This window comes from Colius striatus, chromosome 1 (genome assembly GCF_028858725.1).
Source record: "Colius striatus isolate bColStr4 chromosome 1, bColStr4.1.hap1, whole genome shotgun sequence".
Taxonomy (NCBI): domain Eukaryota; kingdom Metazoa; phylum Chordata; class Aves; order Coliiformes; family Coliidae; genus Colius; species Colius striatus.
The window spans coordinates 149,065,349-149,092,121 of NC_084759.1; the positions used below are offsets into that span (position 1 = coordinate 149,065,349).

Below are 26,773 nucleotides of genomic sequence, written 5' to 3' on the forward strand. Positions count from 1 at the left end.
ACAAAAAGACTTCACATTGCTTCCAGTAGCTTTGGCACTGTTTTCAAACTTTGCCTTCCTCCTTTTAAAGCAGGTTATAATTCAGTTACCACATTCTGTTGCTATTTTCTGCACCTCTAAAGAAACGATCTCCTTTGCAACAGCAATTTTGCTATTATAACAATTATCAGGAATTTCAAACACTTCATATAAGGGAGTGCTTGCACTACTGTTTCCAAGTGTGTACTCTAGGTTATTCTTGGACTTTAGGGAGCTTTTTGTGATGCTCAGAACTGAAGTGAAATAGCAAAACCATTACAAAGACGATACATCTTCTTTTTAGTCCAGATTCTGCAAACTATTCCGCATTTAAAAAGCCTTAATCCTCATGCTGGTTTAATCTTTGGATGAGAAAAATCTAATTTAGTTAGCAAATAAAACCCAAAAAAAGTGAAATTAATTTGTTGCTCACCAGTTTCTCATCAGCATTCTAAAAGCCCCAGTGAAGTTAATACATTAAACACGAGAGTGGAAGAGGATATTACAAATTTAAGCATCACAGATTAAGGCAAGATGCACAGTGATGCTATGAAACTCAAAATATTGATTTAAATACATCAAAAGAAGAATATTCTCCTACATCAAACAGCATAATAAAGTTGTGGAACTATCCTGGCTATATAATCGCTCTAAAAATAAGCTGAAGTAATTTGGGAAGTCACTAGAATGCAAAGATCATTTCAAAGCATTACATGGAAACAACAAAACACCTATGGTATGAAATGCTTCTGACTCCAAACTTTAAAGCTGCATTTAGTTTTTTATTAAATGACATTATCCCCTTTCATGCATGCTCATAGAACAACTGAGATGGCCACAAAATCCTTTAGAATGGCAAATTATACACATTTCAAATAGTCTGACTCTTCTTCTGCTTACCCTAGAGATACTTCTGAAGTAGAGAGCAGACAGTAGGTATGGCCAAGGAAGAGCACTCCAACAGTTACTCAGCATCACGTTACAGATAGTAACTCATAAAGGCAAAGCAACTGGAGTTTCTGGTTGCTTTAGCTCATCAGCAGAATGAAAATGGCACAAGAAGTTACAGGAGGAGCTTTAAGATGACCTGCAGTTTAGATGAGGTGAATTAATACGAGCAAGAGTCAAATGAAGAAAATGCTAAGTGCTGACACAAAAGGAAACAGATGTGAATCAGTCCTAGCCCTAATTAGACTAGGAAATATCAAGGGAGGTATGAAGGAAAGTTGTAGCAGGTGGAAGGAAGGAAAAGAATGAATTTTAAAGACAAACAGCAATCATTTAATCTGCAAGGTTATAATAGATGGCTGCTTTGATAACAAGAAACAGAAAAACATCTCAGAATGTCTGTTTCAATTGTATGCTTTGAGCAGTACAAAAACCACATGATTTGTCCCTAATGCAATTTTTGGTACTGTTTCTTAGCCACATATACAGTGAAGTCACTGACTGTTACTGGGATGTGTTTAAAAAAATCAAGTGGAGAGGCTGACTTGAGCTAAAATGAGTTTAAGGCGTAGAGCTTTTCAGTATATTGTACATTCCTTGGTATGAGAATACTTATCTAAGTACTCTTTTGTGCCTTCCCCTGTATTATCTTCATGTAGTGGAATAATATTGCTCTGAAACTTGGTGATATGAGCTTTTTACCTTCATAACACTAGATAGTAGACTTTACAAACCCTGTAAGTTTTTGAAATGCCCCTTCCATTGAGGAATTACACCTTTCTCCATATCATGGATTATTTAGCCCTTGCTCTTTCAGGTGTCAAGGTTTTCTCTGCTTTATCAATGCCATACTTTTCCCCACTTAAACTCCTTTTTAACCACATCTTCCTGAGAGCATTCATTTTTTTCTCACTTCCACTGTTCCCCAATGCATCTCTTTTTCCACCTCTTCACCAACTCCTTTCAGCACGATTTATATTTTTCTTCCCTTCATGAAAATGAAGTTTGGCTGTGCTTTTTCATTCTTCTCTCCAAATAACTTCCTTCTGTTTGCTCCTGCCTCTCATAATGAATGCTGTGTGAAAGTTTGCACCTCTTTCTTTCCCACAATATGGACTTTGCTCTCTCAATCATGCAACGAACCTTCCTCTTCTTGAAGTAACAAATTTTCACATTGCACTTTTCCACAATTTACTGTTTCCATGCCCAGATTTTTCCAGTCTGTCAACTTATTTCTCCTTTTCAATGTCACTGAATTTCTCCCATTTAACATTTCTTCCCCAGTTCTGCAATCTAAACATTCACCATTTTGTCAGCAGAATGTACCAACAGTTGTTGCTTAATTACTGGGAAAATATGTAACACATTAAGGATACTACTATGACCAAATACTACAATGCCCTCACATGTGAGATAAGAACAGATCACAAGTATTCAAGAAATTTTAATTTGTAAGAATCTTGTAATTCATTTTTAAAAAAGGACTTTAAAATCCAGTAACTCTAAGGCAAAAAGTGCCTGAAATATCAGCTTAGTTGATTCAGATGGCAATTCTATCAGAATGGAAAAAAAAAAAAAGCATCTACAACTGCACCAAAAATAAATAACCATTTTGGAAAAAAAAAACCAACCAAAGAAGAGAGTTACATCTAGTCCGTTTTAAACAATTTAATAGGAGTATTTCCCTCAATGCTACATACAAGAAACTATTTTAAATAACAGTAGTACAAACTAAGAAAAGTCAGAGATCCTGAAGTGGGAAAGACTTCATCTTTCTCTCACATAATAAAAGTCATAATCCATATGATTCATTCAAACAACTATATTGTCATAAGTGTAAGAAAAAGCTTAAATAAACATGTTTAAACAAGGGAGCTAAAAGTTAGGCATCTAAATCCATGTGTAGGCACTGAATAGCTGGTTCCATTTTCAAAATTGCAAACACTTTCAGCTTCCACAGAGTATAAGGTGACCGACACCTATAGAAGTCTCATTAAATTCAGATAACTTAATTCATCTGAGTAGGTCCATCAAATTAAAAGGGAGGATTTATATGCATAAATCACACAACTAATGTTTACAGGATTACAACATATGCTGATATATGGATTTAGTTGTCTAATTTAAATCTCAAAATGTAAAACTTTCGATCACAACATTTAACATGAGTTTTTCATACATTTATGTATTTAGGATGTATGCTATACTCCTTAAAAATGTATGCTGTGAGGAATTCTCACTAGATTTTAAACAGAGCAATCAGTACAATTTCATTCAAATTGGCAACTAGGTGTCTCAAGACCAACATATTTTGTGAAATACTGAGGTATACAAATAAGTGAAATACTTCAGAAGAAGCCATTTTCCTCACTGATCTTACAACTTCCATAGTTTGAAAGCAGAAATCCCACCAGCAAGAATGGAGAGTTCTGCTGAAAAATTCATTACATAGTGCTGGGATTTTAGAAGTTTATGTAGCTTCCTAAATGCCTAAAAAGGAAAAAATCTTTTATATTCCAAGTTTTAATCAGGGATCAGTATTTATATTTGAATCAACATCTTCAGGTACTTCCTTCAAATCAGGATACTGGCCACCAAAACACCATTAATATCAGTTAGTTAAACAACTTTTCAGTTGCTAAATGAAAATACACTTTCCAACATAATCATTCGTCCATACTATTGATCAGCTCAGTGTCACCTTATTTGTCTTTACCACGCTCTTGTTCTAATTAATGACAACAGAAAAAACAATTAGGTTGCTCTTTTTAGAGTGCTTTGTAAGTCTCTAATTTTATAAATGCTGATGGTATACATGAAGAGATAAAATGCTTAGACAATCAGGGTTCAAATCACTGTAACAGTTATTATTGATACTGTCTGCAATGGTTGGAGAGCTACAGCATTAAAATTGCAAGATAAGAACATGTCATCAATTGATCAGGTAACGTGTATGAAACTGCATCCATCTGAGGTCTACTAACCACCAATGAAAACACATAACCTCTTTGTTCCCGTGAGGGCAAGATAAGGCAAGCCACAGATTGGGTCTTACTCTCTCCCCCGTCACCACTGAATGAGCAATCAGAGAGTGTTGCAATACAGGTAAGGAACCGTTCTTTTCAAAGACTAGATCTTTTAAAAAAATTAAACTTTGTACAGGATTGATCTGCCCTTCATTATGTCTACTCAGATGTTTTCAACTAGCAGCAACCCACCTTGACTAAAGATATCCTCCTAGTTCCATCCAATTTTTTTAAAACCGAATCAAACTAAAATCATTAAGGCTGTTTTATATCTCTGTCAATTTGATTTACATATATCAAATGGAACAATCACTTTGAGGACCTTCAAGTGGAATGATTGGTCTTGCTAATATTGAAGGAAAAGTCACAGTATCCACTGGAAAAATCAGTCTCCAACGTCGCCGTCTCTGTCACCTATGAGCCACAGAAAATGAAAACCTATGGCTAATAAGGCAGTTCCAAGCAGATCTCCCAGTGCAGTTAGGTAAGGGATAGAAAAACTGTCGGGATCTTTTCCTTTTTTCCAGAAGTGGTGCACCATCCAGTCAGCAATCCATAACAGCGTAAACACCTACACAACATCAAACAAAATCTGTATTATTATCACTTGTGTGATATTGAAAGGAAGTCAACAGCAAATGTCATTGCCTCCTTCGTACTTGGACAGTCCAATTCTATAGGACTGGTTTTGAAAAATATTTCCAAAACTAGTCTTTTAAAACACGTCCCAGAGCTAAAGACAAGGACACTTAGCTAACTTAGCTAACCCTCAGTCAATCACATGCACAGGTGGCAAAACCATATCAAATCATGGACAGCATTCTTCACCCAGTCTATGCTCAAGGGCTTCTGAAATGGCAAGAAAAAGCAAAAATTAAAACAAACTGTGTGACTGTGTTTCTCACACAAGGCGTGATTCTGGACAGAGCATAAGTGAGGCTTCTCAATCATTCAGAACCAATTGATGTTGCCCCAGGTGAAAACACTCGACGCAGTCATAACTCTTATTTCCACAGGCCTAAAACTGAGCTGGAATCAGATGTGATACAAAGACTACCGAGTCAGATTAAGAACAGTTCCATTTGGATTGTATGAACTGCAAAATACATCCTATAAGCTACTTTTATGCATGAAATATCAGCTGCAGTCCTTCTGTAATGAGGCACGCCAGTTCTATCTGTTATGAAGTTGTCTCTCCAGGCTGCATTTGTCCCAAAGTAAAAGATTTCATTCCCAACTGTGAATGTCTGAACATTCAAGAGGTTTGATCTTAATACCAAAGGTAAGCATAATCATTGATCCATTTTTAGGAAATCATTCTTTTAATGTCACACAGATGTACGGTAAGAGATCTTGGTTCTGTGGAATGTGGCACGTCACAGATGAATGGAGAAAGGAACACTAACTGACCTTCCATTTCTTCTTGTCTCTTCTAAGAAGCTGCTTAAAGTGATACAAACACTGTATTTTATATATTTTTGGATAATCAGATCTTAAGACAGCTACTACCATCATTCAAAAGTCTATTATGTACATCTAAAAGAATATGCAGTATCAAAAGTAGTAGAAGGTACAAAATTCCTATTTTATTCAGTAAATTATCAATTACTGGTATCAAAAGCATCATTATATATGTATGCACATAATTACTGAAATACTGATAAGATGGTTGAAAGACACTTCTCGACAATATGAAATACAGTGGAATGAATGTCATTAAAAATGTTGAAAAAGGATTGAAAAAGTTTCTTAATCAATGTTTGCTTTGCAAAAATACATGTTAAAATACAAGCCTGAACTTCTAATTTGAAAAAAAAAAAAATTAAAAAGCCAGGGAGGAGTATTTGCTCAATGAAAAATGCATGGCTTATTTATATAAACACATCTGAAAAGGGAACTCTGTAGTCTAAGCTAATTATGCAAGTCCTAGGTGTGCTGACTGGAATCCAAACAAATATATTTAAAACAGATGTTTTCTTTGGAAGACTATCAGATTCTTTGAGTCAGCTCCTTCTTCTAACAGAGACAAAAAGAAGCCTGTTTATAGAAGATACTGTACATGAACATCTCCTACAGGATGTACACGGAGGACTCTGTGCCGCTCCATATCAACAATGGTTATTCAAGTTCTGTTAGAAGATGCGAGCATTCATTCCAGGGATGATATAGAATACATTTATACAACACAACCCATTAGACATAGCATATATACTTCAACTGAAATGACAGTATGTGCTTTTGGCTTTTAAAAATCATTACATGAAAAGCTTTAATTTGTCTCTGTATGTTCCATCCTAAAATAGCTGACTTAATCCACTGAGAAAAACGGGTAGTTTGGAAATTAAGTTTTGTGAACCTTCTCATATTCGCTTATGGGTGCACAGCACGGAACACTAAATGTAACAAACCTGGCTTCTCCAAGCAGCATTTTTTTCCTAGTAACTGATGCTTATGAATGTACATGACGGCAGTGGGGACACATCGCTTGTGGAACGAGACTGCAATCCACCAACCTAATGCTACCATCATGCATTTGCGACCTGATCTAGGTGAATCTGCTTCTGCAGAGGGGTTAGACTAGATGATCCCTAAAGGTCCCTTCCAACCCCTACCATTCTATGATTTGCACAGCTAGAAACTCCCAAATATTTAAGAATTATACAGAACGGTTCATGTAAAGTGTTACTTCTTTGGTCACAGTAGTTGGTGTTGCAAGATCGCTTGCAAAAGACTTAAAACTTGAATGAGATTTTCTTATCAATGTTAAAAGTGAGAGGCCAGAGTCATCAATCAACTTGTACTTTTGAAAAAAATAACTAAAAGCCCTGCCATGAGTTTGCTGATTTTTGAAAGTAAGACAGTCCTCGGATTTAAAGCGCTAGGAAAAGCTACTCACAAGGACCTGTTAGAGCTACAAAAGAAGGTTAAGTCATACAAAAGACGTCGAAAGACTTGTTACTTTAAGTGACACAACACTTCACATTTTCTCAGATTTATCAATGATCTATACTTATTTAAGCAGAAAGATGCAGATGGCATAGCAGGACTTCTACTCTGTACTCATGCTATGAAGAAGAAAGCCTTCATACTGAAAAAGAACCGGCTTTGAGGGAAAAAAACTGTCAACATTACAAAAAAGCCTTATGAAATAGTAAAAAAAATTGTCTTTTTAGCATGAAATGCTGCAGAAAAGCGATAAGCAAAGCTTGTAAATGCGTGCAGAACTGTTCAAGATGTGAGGTGGATTTTTAACTTATGTAATATGCAGAGGAAGAGAACAATGAAGAGTTTTTTTGCAAAAAAGAGACCAGTAGTAGGAGAGTTATGAAACAGAGCCCTAGGAATTCTTCCGGGCTGAAGAATTAAATAGCCCTAAGGTTTAAGAAAGGTAAAAAATAACTAAATATCTATATACATAAAAAGATCTAAGAAAAGGGAGACATTCTATGATCACTGATCAAGGAAAAAAACAGCCCAGAGCAAGTATTACAAAAATACAGGCAACATTCTAGATGTTTTGATATCTTAAAACGTAGATCATGCTAAATTACAACTCTTCTGTAAAAAATAACAAAAAAAAATTGAGGAAAATGCAACTAAAGATATCATCAGTTTGAGACTAATGAAATATGAAATAACTACCCCAATAATGACTGATATTTTCCGTTTATAAATGTGTATTTGTAAAAAGACAACAGTTACATCATCATAAAAGATCCTCAGAAGACAGAAGCAGCACAACACGGCAATGAGAGAGGGAGAGAGGGAAAGTGAGAAGGAGAGAGGGAGGGTAAGGGCAAGAGTGAAATTTTTATCAAAGTCTAATGATGCAGAGTCTGAAAAGAAGGAGCACAAATACACATAATAATTTGAACAACAAAGGACAGAAATAGTAATTCTTGATATTGGACTTCCTGATAAAAACTATAAAAATTAGATTGAAATTTAAACAATCACAGAATTACAGAATGGTAGGGGTTGGAAAGGACCATCCAGTCCAGTCAATCTGCTCAAGTAGGTCCACCTAGATCAGGTCACACAGGAACACTTCCAGGAGGATTTTTAAAACCTCCAGAGGAGACGACTCCACACCCTCCCTGGGCAGCCTGTGCCAGGGCTCCCTCACCTCAACAGTAAAGAAGGTTTTTCCTTAAGTGAAACTTTTTGTGTTCCAGTTTTTGTCCACTACCCCTTGTCCTTTCACTGGACACTACAGAAAAAAAGTGTTGCCCTGTCCTCTTGACATGCACCTTTTAAATATCTGTAAGTATTAATAAGATCCTCCCTCAGTCTTCTCTTCTCCAGACTAAACAGCCCCAGTTCCCACAGCCTTTCTTCATAAGGAAGATGCTCCAGTCCCCTGATCATCTTGGTGGCCCTGCGCTGGACTCTCTCCAGAAGTTCCCTGTCCCTCTTCAACTAGAAAGCCCAGAATTGGACACAGGACTCCAGATGAGGCCTCACCAGGGCAGAGTAGAGGAGGAGAAGAACCTCCCTTGACCTGCTGGCCACACTCTTCCTGATGCATCCCAGGATGCCATTGGCCTTCTTGGCCATGAAGGCACATTGCTGGCTCATGTTCAGTTTACTGTCAACCAGCACTCCCAGGTCTCTCTCTGCAGAGCTGCTCTCCAGCAGGTCAATCTCCAGCCTGCACTGGTGCATGGGGTTGTTCCTTCCCAGATGCAGGACTCTGCATTTGCCCTTGTTGAACCTCATGGGGTTCTTCTCTGCCCAGCTCTCAAGCTGGTCAAGATCCTGCTGAATGGCAGCACAGCCTTCTGGGGAATCAGCCAGTCCTCCCAGTTTGGTGTCATCAGCTTAAATAAGTGTGAATAAGAGTAAGCCTCACTATTTAAAGCTCAAATCTTATGATTGCAGGACTAGAAATGGGAACATTATACATTATGAAGCAGGGTTGGTTTTTTTTGTTATCTGGCACAAAATTTACTTTCCTTCTTCTTACTTTCCTCTGCCTTCAGCTCTTTAGATACAAACAACAAGTACAGCTGAAAGAAAGTTATTTTTGGTCTTGTAAATAGTAAGGACTCCTAAAAGTGATCTAGATTTCCTCCTGTAATTAATTTGTCATGTCTTCTGACATGGGAAAAGAGTGAAACTCTATTGTTTAAAATAAAAATACATAACCCCCTGCAAACATGCTTAAGACTTTCTAAGCTTCCTATAGCCTAACTGATAACACTGCAGGATGCTATAATATTTTCATTATTCGTTTCATCTGGGATGACCACGTTTCATCAGTGAATGCATGTCAAATCCACAGTAATAAAAGGGGTAACATTCAAATGCATAACATTTGTAAAGCAGATTCGAATCTTTTATGTTTATAGTAGTTTATACATTAGTTGCTGTGACTAGTTAATTCCAGCACCAAACTGGGAGAGTTTAGGTTATATATTTGCATATGCTTTTTCACCCAGGCATTATCAAAATGCAACTGTAAGTTTACTATGTAGAACAAGTTTATTTAGCATGCCTTGGACAGGATGTCCTGAATGTTGCTCAGGCTGCCCACTTGTACTTAAATTGTTTCCATGTGAAGGTGCATTACAAAATAGCTTCATTCTCTTACTTTAGACAGGAAACACAGATGCAACAGGAAACAAAGATGCATATAAACTGTGGTAACCTCTTTTCAAATGTATTTTAATTCCCCTTTACTCTCAAACTTGTAATCAATCAAAATTCACCTATAACTATGACAAAACCTGGGAATTGCTGCGTAAGAGCTGTTACAAATCTACAAAATTCAAAAGTAAGGTTAGCTTTTTTTTTTTTTAATTAGGAGTGGAAACTTTCAATTAAGGATCTCTAAAGACTATGGTGTCCTGACTGACATAATTCTCACTAGATTTATGGTTTAGGTCTTCTATTGGTTTTCACCTTTCAGTAAGTTAACTTTTAAATTATATATTACATTTCTCAGATTTTAAATGGCTTTGGATTTCTTCATGTGAAACATGCTCTTATCATATCTACACTGAACTTGCTGAATTTCCATTGTCTACAGCCAGAATTCTGTAGTCAGTGAACTCTCAGAGTAGGGTCTACATATATTTCTCACAAGAAATTTTTCTCCACTGTCTTCTGAAGTAGCATATCTGATTGTGTCCAGGGGAAACGAGTTACTATTTCCTCCAAACATACAGAAATTTCCTTCAATGTCTGGCTGCAAAGAAACATCTGAACAGCAAGTTCTTTGTTTCTGCTGTTGTGTTGTAGCTAACAGTATCCAAGTGCCCAGACAACATAGCATACATTTATGTAAGACTAAAACCTCATCTCAGTGAAAGAGAGGATAGCATTTTAACTGAAACTGTGTCTAAACCACTTTGATTATATTGATGTAATTTTGTGGGAAGAAACTTTTTTTCTTTTAAATCCACAGTTTGAATCCAAATTCCTCAGACTGTCTCCTTGATTTCTTTGTAGCTTTGCCAGACACCCTGGTTTCAGCAAGACGGTCTGACTTTCAGGCTGTTTGTCAGCTGTCTGAATGAGGAGTGCAGCCCAGACCAGCAAGTGTTCAGGTACACTCAATCTGCAAGTGCTATAGCAGAACTCAGTGTGTCATGCTACATATATGAACACTTTCAGCTGAGCCTTCTGGAGGCAAAAAAATTATATACGCCTACTCATGACTTGGTAGGAGCCATGCTTCCACCTCAGGCAGCAACATGACTGGAAGTGAAACAGTGGGTGATACCCACATTCAGATCCCAATGAATCTGGGAAGTTTGCTTCTCATGCTGCAGCACTGTTCAGGCTTGGACCTCAGTTTCTGTATCTCCTTGAATCATGTAGTCTCTTTATGCTTTACTTTTCATAAGTAATCTTTCCTATTAGAAAAAGCATTATTAAAATGCATCAATATTTGCTCTATGAACACAGCCTTCCTTATTTCTCACTAATGTACAATTTATCCCATGAGTTGTTTTTCCACACTGGAGGCCCATGCCATCATTAGAATCCTCACACTGGTGAGAAAGCCAAGATGTTTTTGATGTGAGCAGGAAACAGTTATAAGCACTGTTGAACTCTTGGTTTTCTACTGCCCTAAACAGTCATAAAGCACTGCAAAAGTTATTTCACAGCAGTAGACATCTGACCTTCATTGGATAAGATTTTGGAATTATTTATTTGCTTGGTAATAACTCTGGGAACCTCCTATTGTTCGTGTATGCCCTGAGTCTTTAACATAACTGTGTGCTCAGATTTGGTTATGAGGTGGGAAAATTCCTGAGAGGGCGCTTTACTGGCTCAGTGAGTGCAGAACAGAGGCTGCCTTTGAATGCTCACAGCCCTGTGCCAGGACTGATGGCTTGGCAATTCCATTGCTGCCCTCGTGATACTGCAGGTTGACAAGACAGAAGGTGAAACTTTTCTCAGTGCATAGCTTCATACATAGTTAAAAAATACTTATGCCTTTGTGAGGTGTAAAAAGAGGACTCTTTTTTTAATTAATGTATTCTTTGTCAGTCAAATGCTGGATTGTAACTGCATGTAGCATACTGGTATGTGCTCATGTGTGACTAGGTTTTGTGAAATTCTCAAGAAAAGAGTATTCCTCTTAAATAGAAGTCACTCACCAAATCCAAACCACATTTAAAGTCAACATCCTGGTTTTCGTTAATGCACACTGGCTGGCCGGGATGCTGGATGCTGCATTATGTGAAATACCCCGTGTACTTACCTTCCTCACAATATTTTTTGTTGCATTTTCCTCAGTGTTGCCATTCAGAAACATTGAACAGACTCTTCACTACAGAGCTAACTCAGATCTTTTGAAATCAAGCCTCAAAGTTCTACTTGAATGCAGGTTAACAAATACATGTGCACTTTTTGCCACCTTTATGAAAATACAATTGTGAAATCCTAGCCCCACTAAAGTTAAAGGGAGTATAGCCTTGGATTTCAATAGAAGAAATTTATACATTTAATTGAGGAACATTTCAAGAATTAGTGTTGATTTAAAGGAGAGAGACAACCGTACTATCAGAGGGATGAAAATTAAGCCAAAATAAAATAAACAAAACACTCTCTGGGTTTTCCTAAGTCTAGAAACCCAGAACTGTTTTGCTCATGGAGAATCAGGGAGAATGTAGATCATAATAGTGGCTACTCGTGTTATTTAACATAATTTAATGATTTTTAGAAACAATTATGTATTTACTAAAACTGTACTATGTTTTTCTACATGGTGTATTTTGAATCAATAACTACTAAATCACACTATTGTCAATGTACATCATTTCATATTAATTACTTATTTCCCTTGAATATTTTAATTAAATGACATGCTGGAGAAAGAATGTCCAAGAAAAGAAGGAAGGAGACAGGGAAAAAACTGATAGGCATAGGTGGTAAAAAACCAAAAATCAAAAAACCAAAGTTTCACATTTGGATGAAAACAAAACTAACTATCTGATTTCAACTTCAGTAATACTCTACAGAGCTTGCAATGCAAATAAATTCCATTTTATCACTTTGGAAAGAAGAATGTTGAAATTTACAGGCAATCTGAAAAAGTCTTATTAAAATGCCAAAGAGAATTCTTATATATGTTACAAATACACTGTAAAGATAATGTGGAATAGCACAAGCTGACAGCAAAGCGAGAAATATGGAATTAATAATTAAGTTTTTTCTATTAAAATTTCCTTGATTTTTTTTTTTTCTCAGGTTACTGTAACATTCCAGTTCTGCTTTTGTCATTTCCTCCAACACATGAAGAGCTGGACAATCAGAGACAATAAGTAGATATTCAAGTTAATTAACAATCTATTCCAGTCCATTTAAATAATTTAACATGTTATAACAGTCACTTGAATTTAAATATAGAAAATTTACTTTGTTGCTATTGTTGTTTTTTTAATTTAGCATTAATTTTTTAACATAGTGGAGAAAATGGGAATAGGTGTTATATTGCCATAATCTTAATTGAGCTATGCTTTCTGTCCTCCACCATAATATAAGTAAGAAACTGGAAATGACAAAGTAGTGATATCATTCCTGCTCAAACACAGAACTGACCATAATTAACTCTTACCTTTGGGAATCACTATGTTCTATTAAATTATCATCTCCCAGCTCAAACATAAAATATATAAACTTCAAGCAGGCTTGCAGTTTTTGACATTCATTTTCATATGCCTTCCAGGCAAAGTGAAAACAAATGCAAAGTCCAATGTATTATTTAAAAGGCCTAGAATGCAGGTATCTCACTGCTCAAAAGACTCAAAATCAATGGATCTGTTTTGTTGATAATTGAAACGACAATAATTAGCTGTGAGGTTTTCCAATTTTATAGCAGAGCTGGAAAATCTCTCACGGGTGGGGGGGACCAAAATAGAAAAGAATGCTGGAAAAATTAGATCAGTAGATGTTGTCTTATGCCAAAAGAAATGGCAGCGTAAAATCTGTTCTTTACTGTATCCACATGTATAGATGATGTCATTGAAAAAGGAAGGGGAACGAGAACAAATATTTAAGTGCTTTCTCGAGAAAGGAGAAACATAAAAACACACAACTGCAGTACTGTAGTGCTTCAGACCAACAGGGAAATAAAATATGTTCAAGGGCTGAGGTAAGAATCATCTGTCTGAAAATTTTAAATCTTCTCTAAATAGAGGTACATTAAACCACAGCAATCAGTACAACAAAAATGACAAAATAATTAAAATGAGGAAAAGAATCTATTGAATATTTTCAGAAGGTGTTGAAAAACGTGGAGTTCTAAATTGTCAATCAAGACCCAAGAGAGGTAAATACATCTCAAACTGCTTGTTATGGCTAAAGACAGAAGACAGACAGGTTGAAAAAAAATAATCTGTAAAAAAGGAGTAAGGAAAAAAGTGAAAAAAGCTTTATGTCTGCTTTATAGGTGAAAAATCAAGAAAATCAGGTGTGGCTTTATGGACTGCAATGAAGATTCAGGACTGCAAAACTGAATACTCTAACTAGACCTTGAATTTATAAAAATCAACTATAAATGCGTGTATGTGTTGATGCTGGGTCTGACTTACTGTGTGATCTGAAAGTCCTGATCTAACAGAACTTAGTATCAATGAGAGAAAGGAGCCTTAGAAAAACTTGACTGAAATGGGCGAGAGCATTCAAAAGTTATTAGAAAGGACAGCTAAACAGCCAGAACAGACAGAATGAAGGAACAGAATCACTTCCCCAGGTAAACATATTATATAGAAACTAGGAACAGTACGTAAAAGGAAAATGAAGGGTAATTTTTAACTTTTAGAATGACATTCTGACTTGCAGAGGTTGGAACATTAACAGTTATGGTGTACCAAAAAAGTACAGAGTTCTCATATGAAATTAAAATAGCAACAGTTTTCAAAGTCTCTTTTTACTAAAATAGTAGCCTTTACTGTGATAAACACAGAAAGACAATTCAGAACATTAAAATTAAAATTTTTATTAAGAAATGATTGATGATAAGGTTTGTAATTTAAAACTAAATTGGTCACACCTTTAGAAGCAGTGTGTATTTTTAACTTGTGGATATTTCAACTGTATTTTCATGTGTAATACAAACAGGCCATTTTTGGTTAAGGTACAATGAAACATTATGGTTAATTCTGACAGGTTTTGGCTAAAAATGGTCTGTGGACTTAATAAAAACATTTCAATTTGTATTACTGACTTCTCTAAGTTAAATTATTTCACTTTAAGACATTGCCGTTTCAAATGGCATCTTTCATGAACAGCCCTTGCTGGGTGCAAACAGGCCACCACTAGCTAAGACTAGCCAAAATAATGTAACAATGTTTGACAACTAATGCAATTCCAATTTCTTGTGCAGCAATCGCTGTCAGACTAATTTCAACCTTAATAAACATTAAGAAAGCACCAAGCAAATCATAACGTTCTCATCTACTGCATATTTGACTATGTTAACTAAAACAGTAATATGAACCACTTTAGGAGATTTTTTTGAAAGTTTTTCTTGATGTATTCATTATTCATAAATGTTATTTTTCCTTCTCTCTATCTTCCCTCCAGTTGATTAAAATGACGGGGGTTTTAGATGCAGTGGTTCCAAGAACCATGTGAAAGAGAAAGCGTGAGATGCATGACTGGGAAAATAACGCAGTCAAGTGTCTTCCGAAAAGCACTCACAATACAGATACACCTGTGTAAGCTGTATATATGTGGAGATAATTAGTCACTTCCACACCTTGCATTATTCATGAGATTTCAGAAATCAGATAAACCATGATTTTCTTCAAGGACTTGATTTTATAACAGGCATTTTCAAGTTGTACTTATTCTTACCTGTAGCAGAGCAGCAAACAAATACACTGCGATAAAGATAGGAGTTAAGGAAGTGTGGCCACTTTTCATCAAGTGGATGGTGTACAAGAAAATCAGGTGTCCAGGAATCACCAAAAGAAGCAGAACTAGGGCTGATTTGTTATTTACTCCTATAAAAAAAAAAAAGCCAAAACGTAGATAAGCTCTTTGACTACTATATCAACATTTTATTAATTTTAATATAAAAAGCAGTTCTGGACTCCCAGTGTTGACTATTCTGGAACTGCAATAACTATTTTCTACTAAAAGACACCTTGGGGATTTACATAGGTGAAAAAAGCTGCCTCTAGTGTCTGCCAGAAAAATTAAGTAGAGCCCTTCCAGAAGACAGTACAAACTGTCTGCTTTCATTCTATCAGGGGAAGTCAACATGGATTCACCACAGGGAAATCCTGTTTCAACAACCTGATAGCCTTCTATGAGTGCATAACTGGCTGACCAGATGAGGGGAGAGCAGCAGATGTCATCTACCTTGACTTCAGCAAGGCTTTTGACACTATCTCCCACAACATCCTCATCAGAAAGCTCAGGCAGTATGGCTTGGATGAGTAGACAGTGAGGTGGATCGAGAGCTGGTTGAATGACAGAGCCCAGAGGATGGTGATCAATGGCACAGAATCAAGTTGGAGGCCTGTGGCCAGTGGAGATCCACAGGGATCGGTTCTGGGGTCAGTCTGGTTCAACATCATCAACAACCTGGATGAGGGGATAGAGTGTAACCTCAGCAAGTTCCCTGATGGCACCAAACTGGGAGGACTGGCTGATTCCCCAGAAGGCTGTGCTGCCATTTAGCAGGATCTCAATCAGGTTGAGAGTTGGGCAGAGAGGAACCTCATGAGGTTCAACAAGGACAAGTGTAGAATCGTGCATCTGGGAAGGAACCAAGGGGGAGATCTTATTAACATTTACAAATATCTAAAGGGTGGGTGTCAGGAGGTTGGGACATCCCTTTTTTCTATAGTATCTAGCAACAGGACAAGGGGTAATGGGATGAAGCTGGAACACAAAAAGTTCCATTTAAATATCAGAAAAACCTATTTCACTGTTCAGGTGAGGGAGCCCTGGCACAGGCTGCCCAGGGAGGGTGTGGAGTCTCCTTCCTTGGAGGTCTTCCAGACCCGCCTGGACATGTTCCTATGCAACCTGATCTTGGTGGACCTGCTTCAGCAGGAGGGTTGAACTAGATGATCTCTAAAAGTCCCTTCCAACCCCTGACATTCTATGATTCTATGATTCATGACTCATGTAATACCATATTCTTTTTTAGAGCTGCAGTGACTTCCTAAACCCTTCCTAGGAAAAAAGATGTTTTGGACACCGTATTCAAGACATCCCCAAAGTATCTTATATTTCTAAAAAGTAATCACACATCACTTTCTCATCTGTTCCAATTACTTTCATAAATATGAAAGTGTAAAACAGACTATTGACACATTACATTTCACCACAGTTACTACATTATTAAGAAAAGGGACAATTCTGGTGAGGAATAAGCTGTGAAGCAAGAATCTAGAAAGAAAATGAGAAATGGGAAATGGAAAGCGGGGACTTGGCTTAGTAATATAAAATTTGGTCTAAATGGGAGATTGGTTTGTAGTTCTGGAGTTAAATGGCAGATAATAGGAGCACCTACACGAGCTAAGGAAAGATGAAGGTTGAAATCCTTCTGAGGGGGTATCATAGCATCCTGCCTCACCAGTCTCTATCTTCAACCCTTCCCAGGATTACATCTTTCTCTCCACATATCACCTCCTGCAGGAGGTCCTGTCCTTGTGATTCTCACAGGCAAACAGCTGCAGGCAAAGGAAACTGCCAAGTCTCTGCTGCCTTTGAATTGCATAGAAGCCCAGTTTGTTGCTATTTCTCACTAGTGGTACAGTCTGGCAAACAGAGGGTAAAAGAGGAGACATGTGACAGTAGTTTTAACAATTAGCTGCCATTAATTAACACATACCTGTACCATAATAGGTTCTGCATGGATAATAGCAACCCTTGGCTTCTTCTGGGAGCTCTCCAGGAATGCTATGTAAATGGAGGTAGGTAGAGATTCTGCTAGCTTGAATAGCTACTAGATTACCACCAATACCTGAAATACAAAAGGGAACAAGTGGTAAATTTTCAACTATTTTTTTTCCTCTAGTAAGTCATAGGTTTGCAAATTTACCATCTTCCTCTGTGTTTACCACTGTCCCCTACATATAAAAGCTGGAAAGAGAAATATCTTTAGAATGTATATTAGTTATAGACAGGCTAACATCAAGCATTAAAATAAGAAAAATAACTTGAGGTACAATTTGGTGTATCACTGGATATTTGGAATATCCAAATTTAGGTTTTAATTCAAGATAAGTTCAAAAGATTACTCCAAAGTGTTCCATCTGATGCCTTCTCACAGGTGAAGCTCCATTTTATTGCTTCCTCTTCTTTGGAAAACCCTCTTGGAACAAGAGAAGTATTACATAGCCGTGTTATCACTCCATTACCTTCTGTCCTGGTTTCAGCTGGGATAGAGTTAATTTTCTTCCTAGTAGTGCTACAGAGATGTATTTTGGGTTTATGCTGAAGAGAATGTTGATTAACTCAGGGATGTTTTGGTTATTGCTGAGCAACTCTTGCACAACACCAAAACTTTTCTGCTGATTCTCATCCTGCCCTGCCAGACAGTGGATGGAGGAGAGAGGTAGAGATTTCCACAAGAAGCTAGAAGGAACTATAGCCAGGACAGTTGACCCCTACAAGCCAAAGGGCTACTCCATCCCACAGGATGTATATGGCCAGCATATAAACCCGGGGAGTTGGCGGGGAGGGGTGGATTGCTACTCGGGCATCAGTTAGTGGGCAGTGAGCAACTAACTGCATTGGGCATCACTTACCTTTTCCTTGGGTTTCATTTCTCTTAATTACTATTTGTATACTTGACTTTTTCTTACTGTTTTTATATTTCGTGTAGTTATCAGACTTGTTCTTACCTTAACCCATGAGTTTTGATTTCCTTTTCCAATTGTCCTCCCTGCCCTATGGGAGATGTGGGGAGGGACTAAGTGAGTGGCTGCCTGGGGCTTCGATGTCCACTTGGCTTGAGCCATGACACTCTCCTGGGTCAGTAGTGCTGGCAAGTATAAATAATGCAAAGCAAATGCACTCACTGGCAGAAGCATACATGCAGATTTCACACACAGCATCATAGGGCTAGAAAAGACTTCAAGAGCTAAGCAATCCATCCTCCTTTACCACAGAGAAGGATTAACTCTAATCTTCATAATTCAGGTTGAAAGGACAAGTGTTTGAATTACTGATTTTTCAAAGAATGGTAGCGGTAGAGATTCTATTTTCTCCATGACAACTCTTGATACACTTCCCATTAGAAAAACAGATTTGTATGAAACAAACCACTCTAGGATGTGAAGAGAAGTAGCTGGCATTGTTACAAGTTGTGGAGAACGGGAAATATCCCTGATGACTGAAAGAAGGCAAATGCCACACTTACCTTCATCAAAGCATCTGACAGTTTCCCACAGCTCCCTCCTAGACAAACTGGCAAGTTACAGACTGGATGGGTAGTCTGCAAGACGGGGAGGAAAATGGCTAACGAGTCTCACTCAGAGGGTGGGTGATCCATGTTTTTTAGAGGAGGCTGGCAGCATGTCACAAGTGGATTACTCCAGGGGGTGATACAGGGCCCCACATTGTTTAACATATTCCCAAATTACCCAGATAATGGGATTGAAAACATCCACACCTAATTTGCTGATGACAATAACCTGAGTTGTGAGATGGTCTGGGGCCAGCTTTAGCAAAATGAGTCTCTGCCCCTGATATGGGGTCATTATCAAAATGAGTCTCTATCACTGATGCGGGGTCTTTAAAGAAATGAAAATGAACCTCAGCCTCATCAGTTTTCTCCATTGAATGCAGGGGAGCCTCTGCTCCAGCAGACCTCCTACTCTCTTTCATCACTGACCTTGGAGTCCATATGGTTGTTTCTCTCACCACCACCAGTCAGAAGAAGAAGAAGGGGCAGAAGAAGGAAGAAGATGGAGGGAGAAACCTCCTCTTCCAGCTTCTACTTAAAAAGTGATCGTGGAGGCATCTAATTGACTCAGCCCCAGAAGTGGGTCTGGCTCAGAGCTGGGGAGAGTTGCGAGCAACTTCTTACAGGAGCCATCTTTACAGCCCCTTCCTCCTTACCAGAAAAGGCTGTCATGTCAAACCATGACAGAAGGTCAAAAAGGGGCCCATGAAGATGATGAAAGAGCTGGAGATCTTGATCTGTAAGGAAAGACTGAAGGAGTCTGGTCTTTCCTCCCCAGAGAAGAAAAGGCTCAGGGGAGACCTAATCGCAGCCCTTAAAGGGTGGCTACAAAGAGCACAGAGGCTCTATTTTCACAAGGAGCCACATGGAGAGGACAAGTGGCAACAGGTACAAGTCGCACTAGAAAAGTTTTCACCTCAATCTAAGAAAGAAATCTTTTTACAGTGAGAACAATCATTCACTGGAACAACCTCCCTAGGGATGCGGCAGAATCCCCTCCACTGGAGGTTGTCAAGACATGACTGGACAGGATGTTAGCTAATCTCATCTAGGCTCCACTTCCCACAAAGGGCTGGACCAGGTGATCTTTTCTTTTTATGAATAGAAAGAGAAACCAACTTGTTATATCTACATTGCAGAATGCAGTGACAGTACCATAAAAATCTCATAGTGTTATTACACTCTAGAGTTGTTTACTTGCATATCAAGCACATGCTTTTTTTTTCCCACCTAGATGCTTTACATAACAATGGGTTGCTCTGAGAAGACATAATTAGGCACAAGTGTTACACAAACCATAAAAGGTAAAGGGGAATTTTGGTTTTAACATTGTTTTATCACAGGTCAGGATGCTCTACATTTCAGGAACTAGGTAAACGTTACCCTAGTCATGTATTTAACTGTTAACGAGTGCAATGTAATGATGGAAGACTAACAAAGGAGTTTGAATGGAAACATATAAAATTGCCAGGAGAGCTCCTTTAGAGGGAAGCAGTCATGAACAACCACCAGAGACCATCAAAGATCCTCTTAGTCACAGTAGATCTTTAGAATGACACAGCAATATTATATGTAAAACTACATGACCAATCATGTAATAAAGTAGCAATATATATGTACACTATGTCAATGGTTTTATGCATCAGTACTGCACAGAGAGTCCCATCAGTGTGCTTGACTTGTGGAATAACCACCAAACACTCAGGCTTGTGTAAACTTGAAATAAATCAGCAGTGTCTCTCCTGAGTGTGTAATTATTGGCAAATTGCACACCAGGTAACAAATCTGCCTTTTGGACAACGGAAGGAATTGTTAGGTTAAAGATCTAACACTGAGAACTCAAAGATTTCCTGCCTCACCACTGCTTGAAGACGGTTCATGGCTGAACCCAACAGTGAAGCAGGACTTTCAAATACAAATCAGGAAATGAGATATCAGGGAAAAAATCATGGAGTTGGCAGAAATGACTGTTCACCAAACTTATCTGCATCTTTCCAGTCAGGAGATACAGGAACAAAATACGAACTAGCAAAAGGGTGAGTTAGTGTTATGTAAAAAACATAAAAACCATACTGGGGATGGTACCATATGACTACAAAATATGAAATGGGTTCTGCTCAAAAAAGAGGGCATAAAAGCAATCTGAGCAAATATAAGCAGGCCAACAACTGCAATAACTGACATATTCAAAAGCATACCAGAATCTCTCACTATCCATATCTTTTATAACACTACAAGAAGAAATAAGATAGGTCTGTTTTTCAAGATATGTTTTGAAGTTTGTAGCAATGCAAACATAAATCATCCTGGCACAAAAACCCTGGATTTCAAGGTTTTGCTAGGATGTATGCAATTTCCTCTTGTGACTGATAATTATCTGCTTTGACAAATTTGGACAATCAGAAATATGATAGATAATCTTCCCTAATTAATAACTAGGGAAACCGAGTGAGAGAAAGAAATTAAGGAAAATAGAAATGTGCCCATTTGAAAAAGCAGTAAAGACTTGTCTGAGACAAGACAACAGAGACATGGACAAGTCTATGAAAGTCCATGAAGGTATGAGATTGGCTGTCAGTCCTTTGATGGATAGCTATTATTCATAACTATTTTTACTTTTACCACTCTTTTTTCAGAGAAAGTATGCCCCAAGCCCTATTGTTCATGTAGATAATAAGAAAAATGATTTAAACGCATTACAAGTGATTCTAAACCAAACTTTTCAGCCATGAGACACTGGTAAAAGGAGGTAATATGGGCAGAGAGGAACCTCATGAGGTTCAACAAGGACAAGTGCAGAGTCCTGCATCTGGGAAGGAACAACCCCATGCACCAGTACAGGCTGGGGGTTGAACTGCTGGAGAGAAGCTGTGCAGAGAGAGACCTGGGAGTCCTGATTGATAATAAGTTAAACACAAGTCAGCAATGTGCCCTTGTGGTCAAGAAGGCCAAAGGCATCCTGGGATGCATCAGAAAGAGTGTGGCCAGCAGGTCAAGGGAGGTTCTTCTCCCTCTCTACTCTGCCTTGGTGAGGCCTCATCTGGAGTCCTGTGTCCAGTTCTGGGATCCTCAGCTCAAGAGGGACAGAGAACTTCTGGAGAGAAACCAGCGCAGGGCCACCAAGATGATCAGGGGACTCGAGTATCTTCCTTATGAGGAAAGGCTGTGGGAACTGGGGTTGTTTAGTCTAGAAAAGAGGAGACTGAGGGGGGATCTTATTAACATTTACAAATATCTAAATGGTGGGTGTCAGGAGGTTGAGACATCCCTTTTTTCTACTGTATCTAGCAACAGGAGAAGGGGTAATGGGATGAAGCTGGAACACAAAAAATCCCACTTAAATATAAGAAAAAACTATTTCACTGTACAGGTGAGCGAGCCCTGGCACAGGCTGCCCAGAGGGGTTGTGGAGTCCTCCTTCTAATTATTTTTCAACCTCTTGGCCAATTTCAAGCCTATCTGACACAAGGATAGAGATACTAAACTACCTCCAAGTACGGTTATACAAGAAAACAAAAAGACAAACAGTGGGTAGGTAAATAAAGACAAAGACTCAGCCGGGGGAGGTGGACTAGATGACCTCTAAAGGTCCCTTCCAACCCTATCACTCTATGATTCTATGACTCAAAGGCATGCCCTCAATGAGACAAACATAGTACTGTGAGCGGTACAGTTAATAGTTTAAGTATGCCAGCTGGCCAGTCAGCACCTAGCTTGGCACTAAGCACAATCCCTCTTGCTCAGCCAGTAGTTCAGTGACACAGAAGAGGAATGATGATGTTGTAAAAAGCAGAGAGAGAATGGAGAGAATGCTGTGAGCAGCGGGAATTGCAGGGACAAGAGGCCATAGAGAAGGGTGTGAGGTGAAAGGGCTATCTGGTACTCAAAAAACTCAGGGTACAAATCAGCACGGAAGCAAGTTTCATTATTCTATTGGTCATAGAATGACATGTATTAAGCTGTGCTTGCATTGAATGAATCATATTGATATGTACAGAGATATCCAGTTTGTTTTGTAACAGCAGTTACTGTGCTTGGGAAGTTATCTCAGCAGTACCAGATTAATCAGATCTCTATGACAAGCAGAAAACAGATAAAACTGTGTAGTTTGGCAAGATGTCAATACAAAAAAATTGATAGCTTCTCAGCATTTTCTGAATGCATAAAATAGTCATGTGCTCAATAGCTGCTCATGTTATGAAAATATATATGAGGTCTGTTTCTGTGAAGATTTAAGTCAGAATTTATTTAGTTTTTTCCTGGAAAAGAGTATTGCAGCCATTGTAGCAAGTACTTTATAACAAAGATTAATTTTGTTAGGCTCTTCTCATTCTCCTGAGAACTCCATCACAGAGGAAAATAATTTCTTTCAAAAGTAAAATCCTGTATCTGTTACTGTATTCCTCTCAGAACAGCAGATGTGTTAAACTTCAACATAAGAGTGCTACTTTGTCAATAACCAGAAGAGACTGTTGGCTAAAGTGTCAAGGATATCCTGCTGACTTAAAACACTGAAAGAAAATTGAAAACCTCATAATTGTATTGAGACAGTTAAGGGCTAAGCAAGAATATTGCTTCTGAAAATTGTTATCACGGGTCTTTTTTTGTCTAACAAGCACTGAAAACCATATTCGAAGTAGAGCCAAAACTATGTCATGTATCTAGCAACAGGACAAGGGGTAATGGGATGAAGCTGGATCACAAAAAGTTCCATATAAACATAAGAAAAAGCTATTTTACTGTGAGAGTGACAGAGCTCCGGCACAGGCTGCCCAGGGAGAGTGTGGAGTCTTCTTCCTTGGAGGTCTTCAAGATCCACCTGGACATGTTCCTGTGCGACCTGATCTAGGTGACCCTGCTTCTGCAGGGGGGTTGGACTAGATGATCTCTAAAGGTCCCTTCCAACCCTACCATTCTATGATTCTATGATCTGCAAATAAGCCTACAGGTGTGATTCTATTAATCAATCTGGAAAAAAGACAATTTTCTAATAGAAGTAACCACGCTATTTGGAAAAAACACTCTAAAAGTATTTTACATCACTGCATCTTAAAGAATATTTCAAAGCAAATCTGTGTTTCATGGCCTTAATTAAAGGTAAAAACCCAGAAATTAAGGGAAGCTGGATGAGTGTTGCTGACGCAGACTAATCTGAGACCAGTCAGAGAGCAATCCAGTGCTCTGGGTTGGGTTTTTCCTCAGAACTTATACCGCATGATTTGATAAACAGGGTAATATTTTCCAGGGAAACCTGGAGGAGCAGCTGATAAACCAGATAGTTACACTGCCATTCAGATGGGAACTGGAGAGGTTGGAGAGAAATCTCATGAAGTTCAACAAAAAGAAATGCAAAGTCCTGCATCTGGCAAGGAATGAACCCATGCACTGGTAAAGGCTGAGGTCTGACCATCTGCAAAGAAGTTCTGCAGAAGCTGACCATAACTCAGCAAGCCACCTTCATGGCAAAGGTCAACAGCATCGTGGGCTGTGTTAGGATCACCATCAGGACAAGAGAGGTGATGCTTCCTCCATACTCTGCACTTGCAAGGCCATATTTGATGTAACATGTCCATTTCTGAGCTCCCCAGTACAATAAATGGACTTGGTGGAGTTAGTCCTACACAGGGCCATGGGACTGCAGCGCCCATGGAGGTTGTGGAATCTCTTTCTCTTTTCAAAACCCGCCTGGGCACATTCCTGTGTGACCTGATCTAGGTTAAGCTGCTTCAGCAAGTGGGCTGGACCAGACGATCTCTAGAGGTCTCCTCTAATCCCTACATTTCTGTCATTCTGTGATCATTTATACAAGGACAGGTTGAGAGCTGTCACTGTTCAGCCTGGAGAAGAAAAGGCTCAGGAAGACCTTATCAATGTGTACAAATACTTGAAGTGAGGGATGAAGACAAGGGAGCCAGGCTTTTCTCAGTTATAGCCATTCACAGGACAAGATGCAATGAGAAAAAAAATGAAATGTGACATATTCCATCTGAACACAAAAATAATCACTTTTTTAATGCTAGGAGTGGTCAAATGCTGGAACAGGTTGCCCAGAGACGTTGTGGAGTTTCCATCTGTGGAGATATTCAAAATTCTACTAGACAATCTGCTGCAGTGGAGGCTGGACTAGACCTCAAAAGATCCCTTCCAACCTAAATGCTTCTCTGATTTTATAGAAAAGGAAATAAAGCCTCCTCTTCCTCTCAATTCTATTTCAGCTATGTTTCAAAAGAACAGAGCAAGCACTACTTGTTTATTGCTTTTGGAGAACAGATGTATCCATCTAACCTTTGTTAATGACTCTAAATTTTTAATCTTGGGCAGACAAGGTACTTGTTTTCTCATAGTTTTACAAGATAGCTCCCTGTCTTTCAGAAACTGTAAGAAGCCCTTGCTTGGGGTTTTAGTTTATCTGCAGAAGGTCAGGCACATAGAATCAAGGTGTTGCAAAGCCAAGTTCACAGTAAATGCAGCCTTTTAGCTTGTATAGTAACTTATACTTAAATGTTCCATGGGTAGAATCAGTAAAAGTTATGACGCAGTCAAGTAATGGGATTAATATTCTTCCCCTCAGACTTCTAATTCAATGTCACAAAGCATTGCCCAAATAAGCATTATTTTGATATTTTGCTTTATTCTCAGCATATAATGAATGCCTGATAGACTGATTTAGTATCCACTATTCAGAGCTTGAACTGAATAGAGACTTAATAGCTTCCTTTCTGCTTTTCAATGGAAAATGCTTTTTAAGGTATTTCTTTTTAAAACATATCTGTGACATTACTTTGTGGGCATTTTGTCAGTTTTGGCTATCTGATTTAAAATATTTGGGGTTTTTTTTCAAAATGTTTAAATATTTAAAGCAGATTTCTCAATTATTTAATTTATAGCAATGAATGCTTAGTATTTCTGCAGCTCAGATTCAGAAAATCTGGTTAAAAATATCTGGTTTAAAATACTTGTTCAGCACCAAGAGAGAACTATAAATAATCAAGAGTAATCTTATTTATAAAGCCATCGAAGAAGGCTTCCTGCAGAAAACTGACCCCCATGAAAGTGTTGAGAGAACAAGGAAAAGCCTACATGCCCAGCTTCAATGACCAGTGTCATAACTGTTCACAAGACTATAGTGAACAGTTGCATGACGGGGTTCACAAATAATTGTGCAAGAATGTGCGAACCATATGCATACCAATTCATTGAAATTAAAGATTTTTAGAGATCCAGTTCTATGGAGAGACACTAATGGCACACAGAATACTGTGTTCTTCTCAAGCATCTACAGTTTAGCATGGCAATGGGACTAAAATCAATTAATATCCACATAAGGAGAGAATTAGGCCAACACAATTCCCAAATTGATTTTTCTTGTAATTCTGTCAAGATAAGGAAGGCAGAACTATTTTTACTTTTGCACATTCCTAAACATAATCCATAGCTCAAAATAGTCAGTCTTGACAATTAATCTCCTTGGAGTTCAACAACTACCTGCTTTTGGATGTAATTAGCATTATACAAATGAGAGGAAAAGGTAAGAAAATGATCTCAGTTAATAGTGACCAAAAGCTCTGAATTTTTGAATAATCATATGTGCTTTCAGAAAATTCAGGATCAGGTTTTGCTGTGGTCTCTCTACCACTAACTTGTTTCAAATTATGTTTTATGCAAGTAAAATACTTAGATTAGGAGCCCAGCTTAACTACCTCATTTTTTATTTATATTTCTTCTTTTTCATCCATATTTCTTTAATTTTCCCTTTTACTTTTTAGCATTACTTTAAGAATATTTTGTGGAAAGTAGAAATTATTATCCTTTCCTATATAGATGTTTTTAAGAGATGTTTTGAGACATTATATAAGCAAACTATTAAGTTTTCTTTGATTTGACTCATAAATAATTT

The 26,773-nt window shown here is 38.0% G+C and overlaps 1 protein-coding gene across 2 annotated transcripts in view; it reads right to left on the minus strand.

Annotated features, from left to right (window-relative positions):
- Nucleotides 1-2,623: 2,623 nt before the first annotated feature.
- Nucleotides 2,624-26,773, minus strand: part of SLC41A2 (solute carrier family 41 member 2) — a 59,445-nt gene continuing 35,295 nt past the window's right edge. For both annotated transcript variants that reach the window (XM_062011442.1, XM_062011431.1), the window contains 3 exons: nt 17,299-17,430; nt 15,306-15,454; nt 2,624-4,563 (listed from right to left, as the gene is read on the minus strand). In XM_062011442.1, the coding sequence (XP_061867426.1) occupies nt 4,378-4,563; nt 15,306-15,454; nt 17,299-17,430 (467 nt within the window). In that variant the 3' untranslated portion in view covers nt 2,624-4,377. The remainder of the gene's footprint in view (nt 4,564-15,305; nt 15,455-17,298; nt 17,431-26,773) is intronic.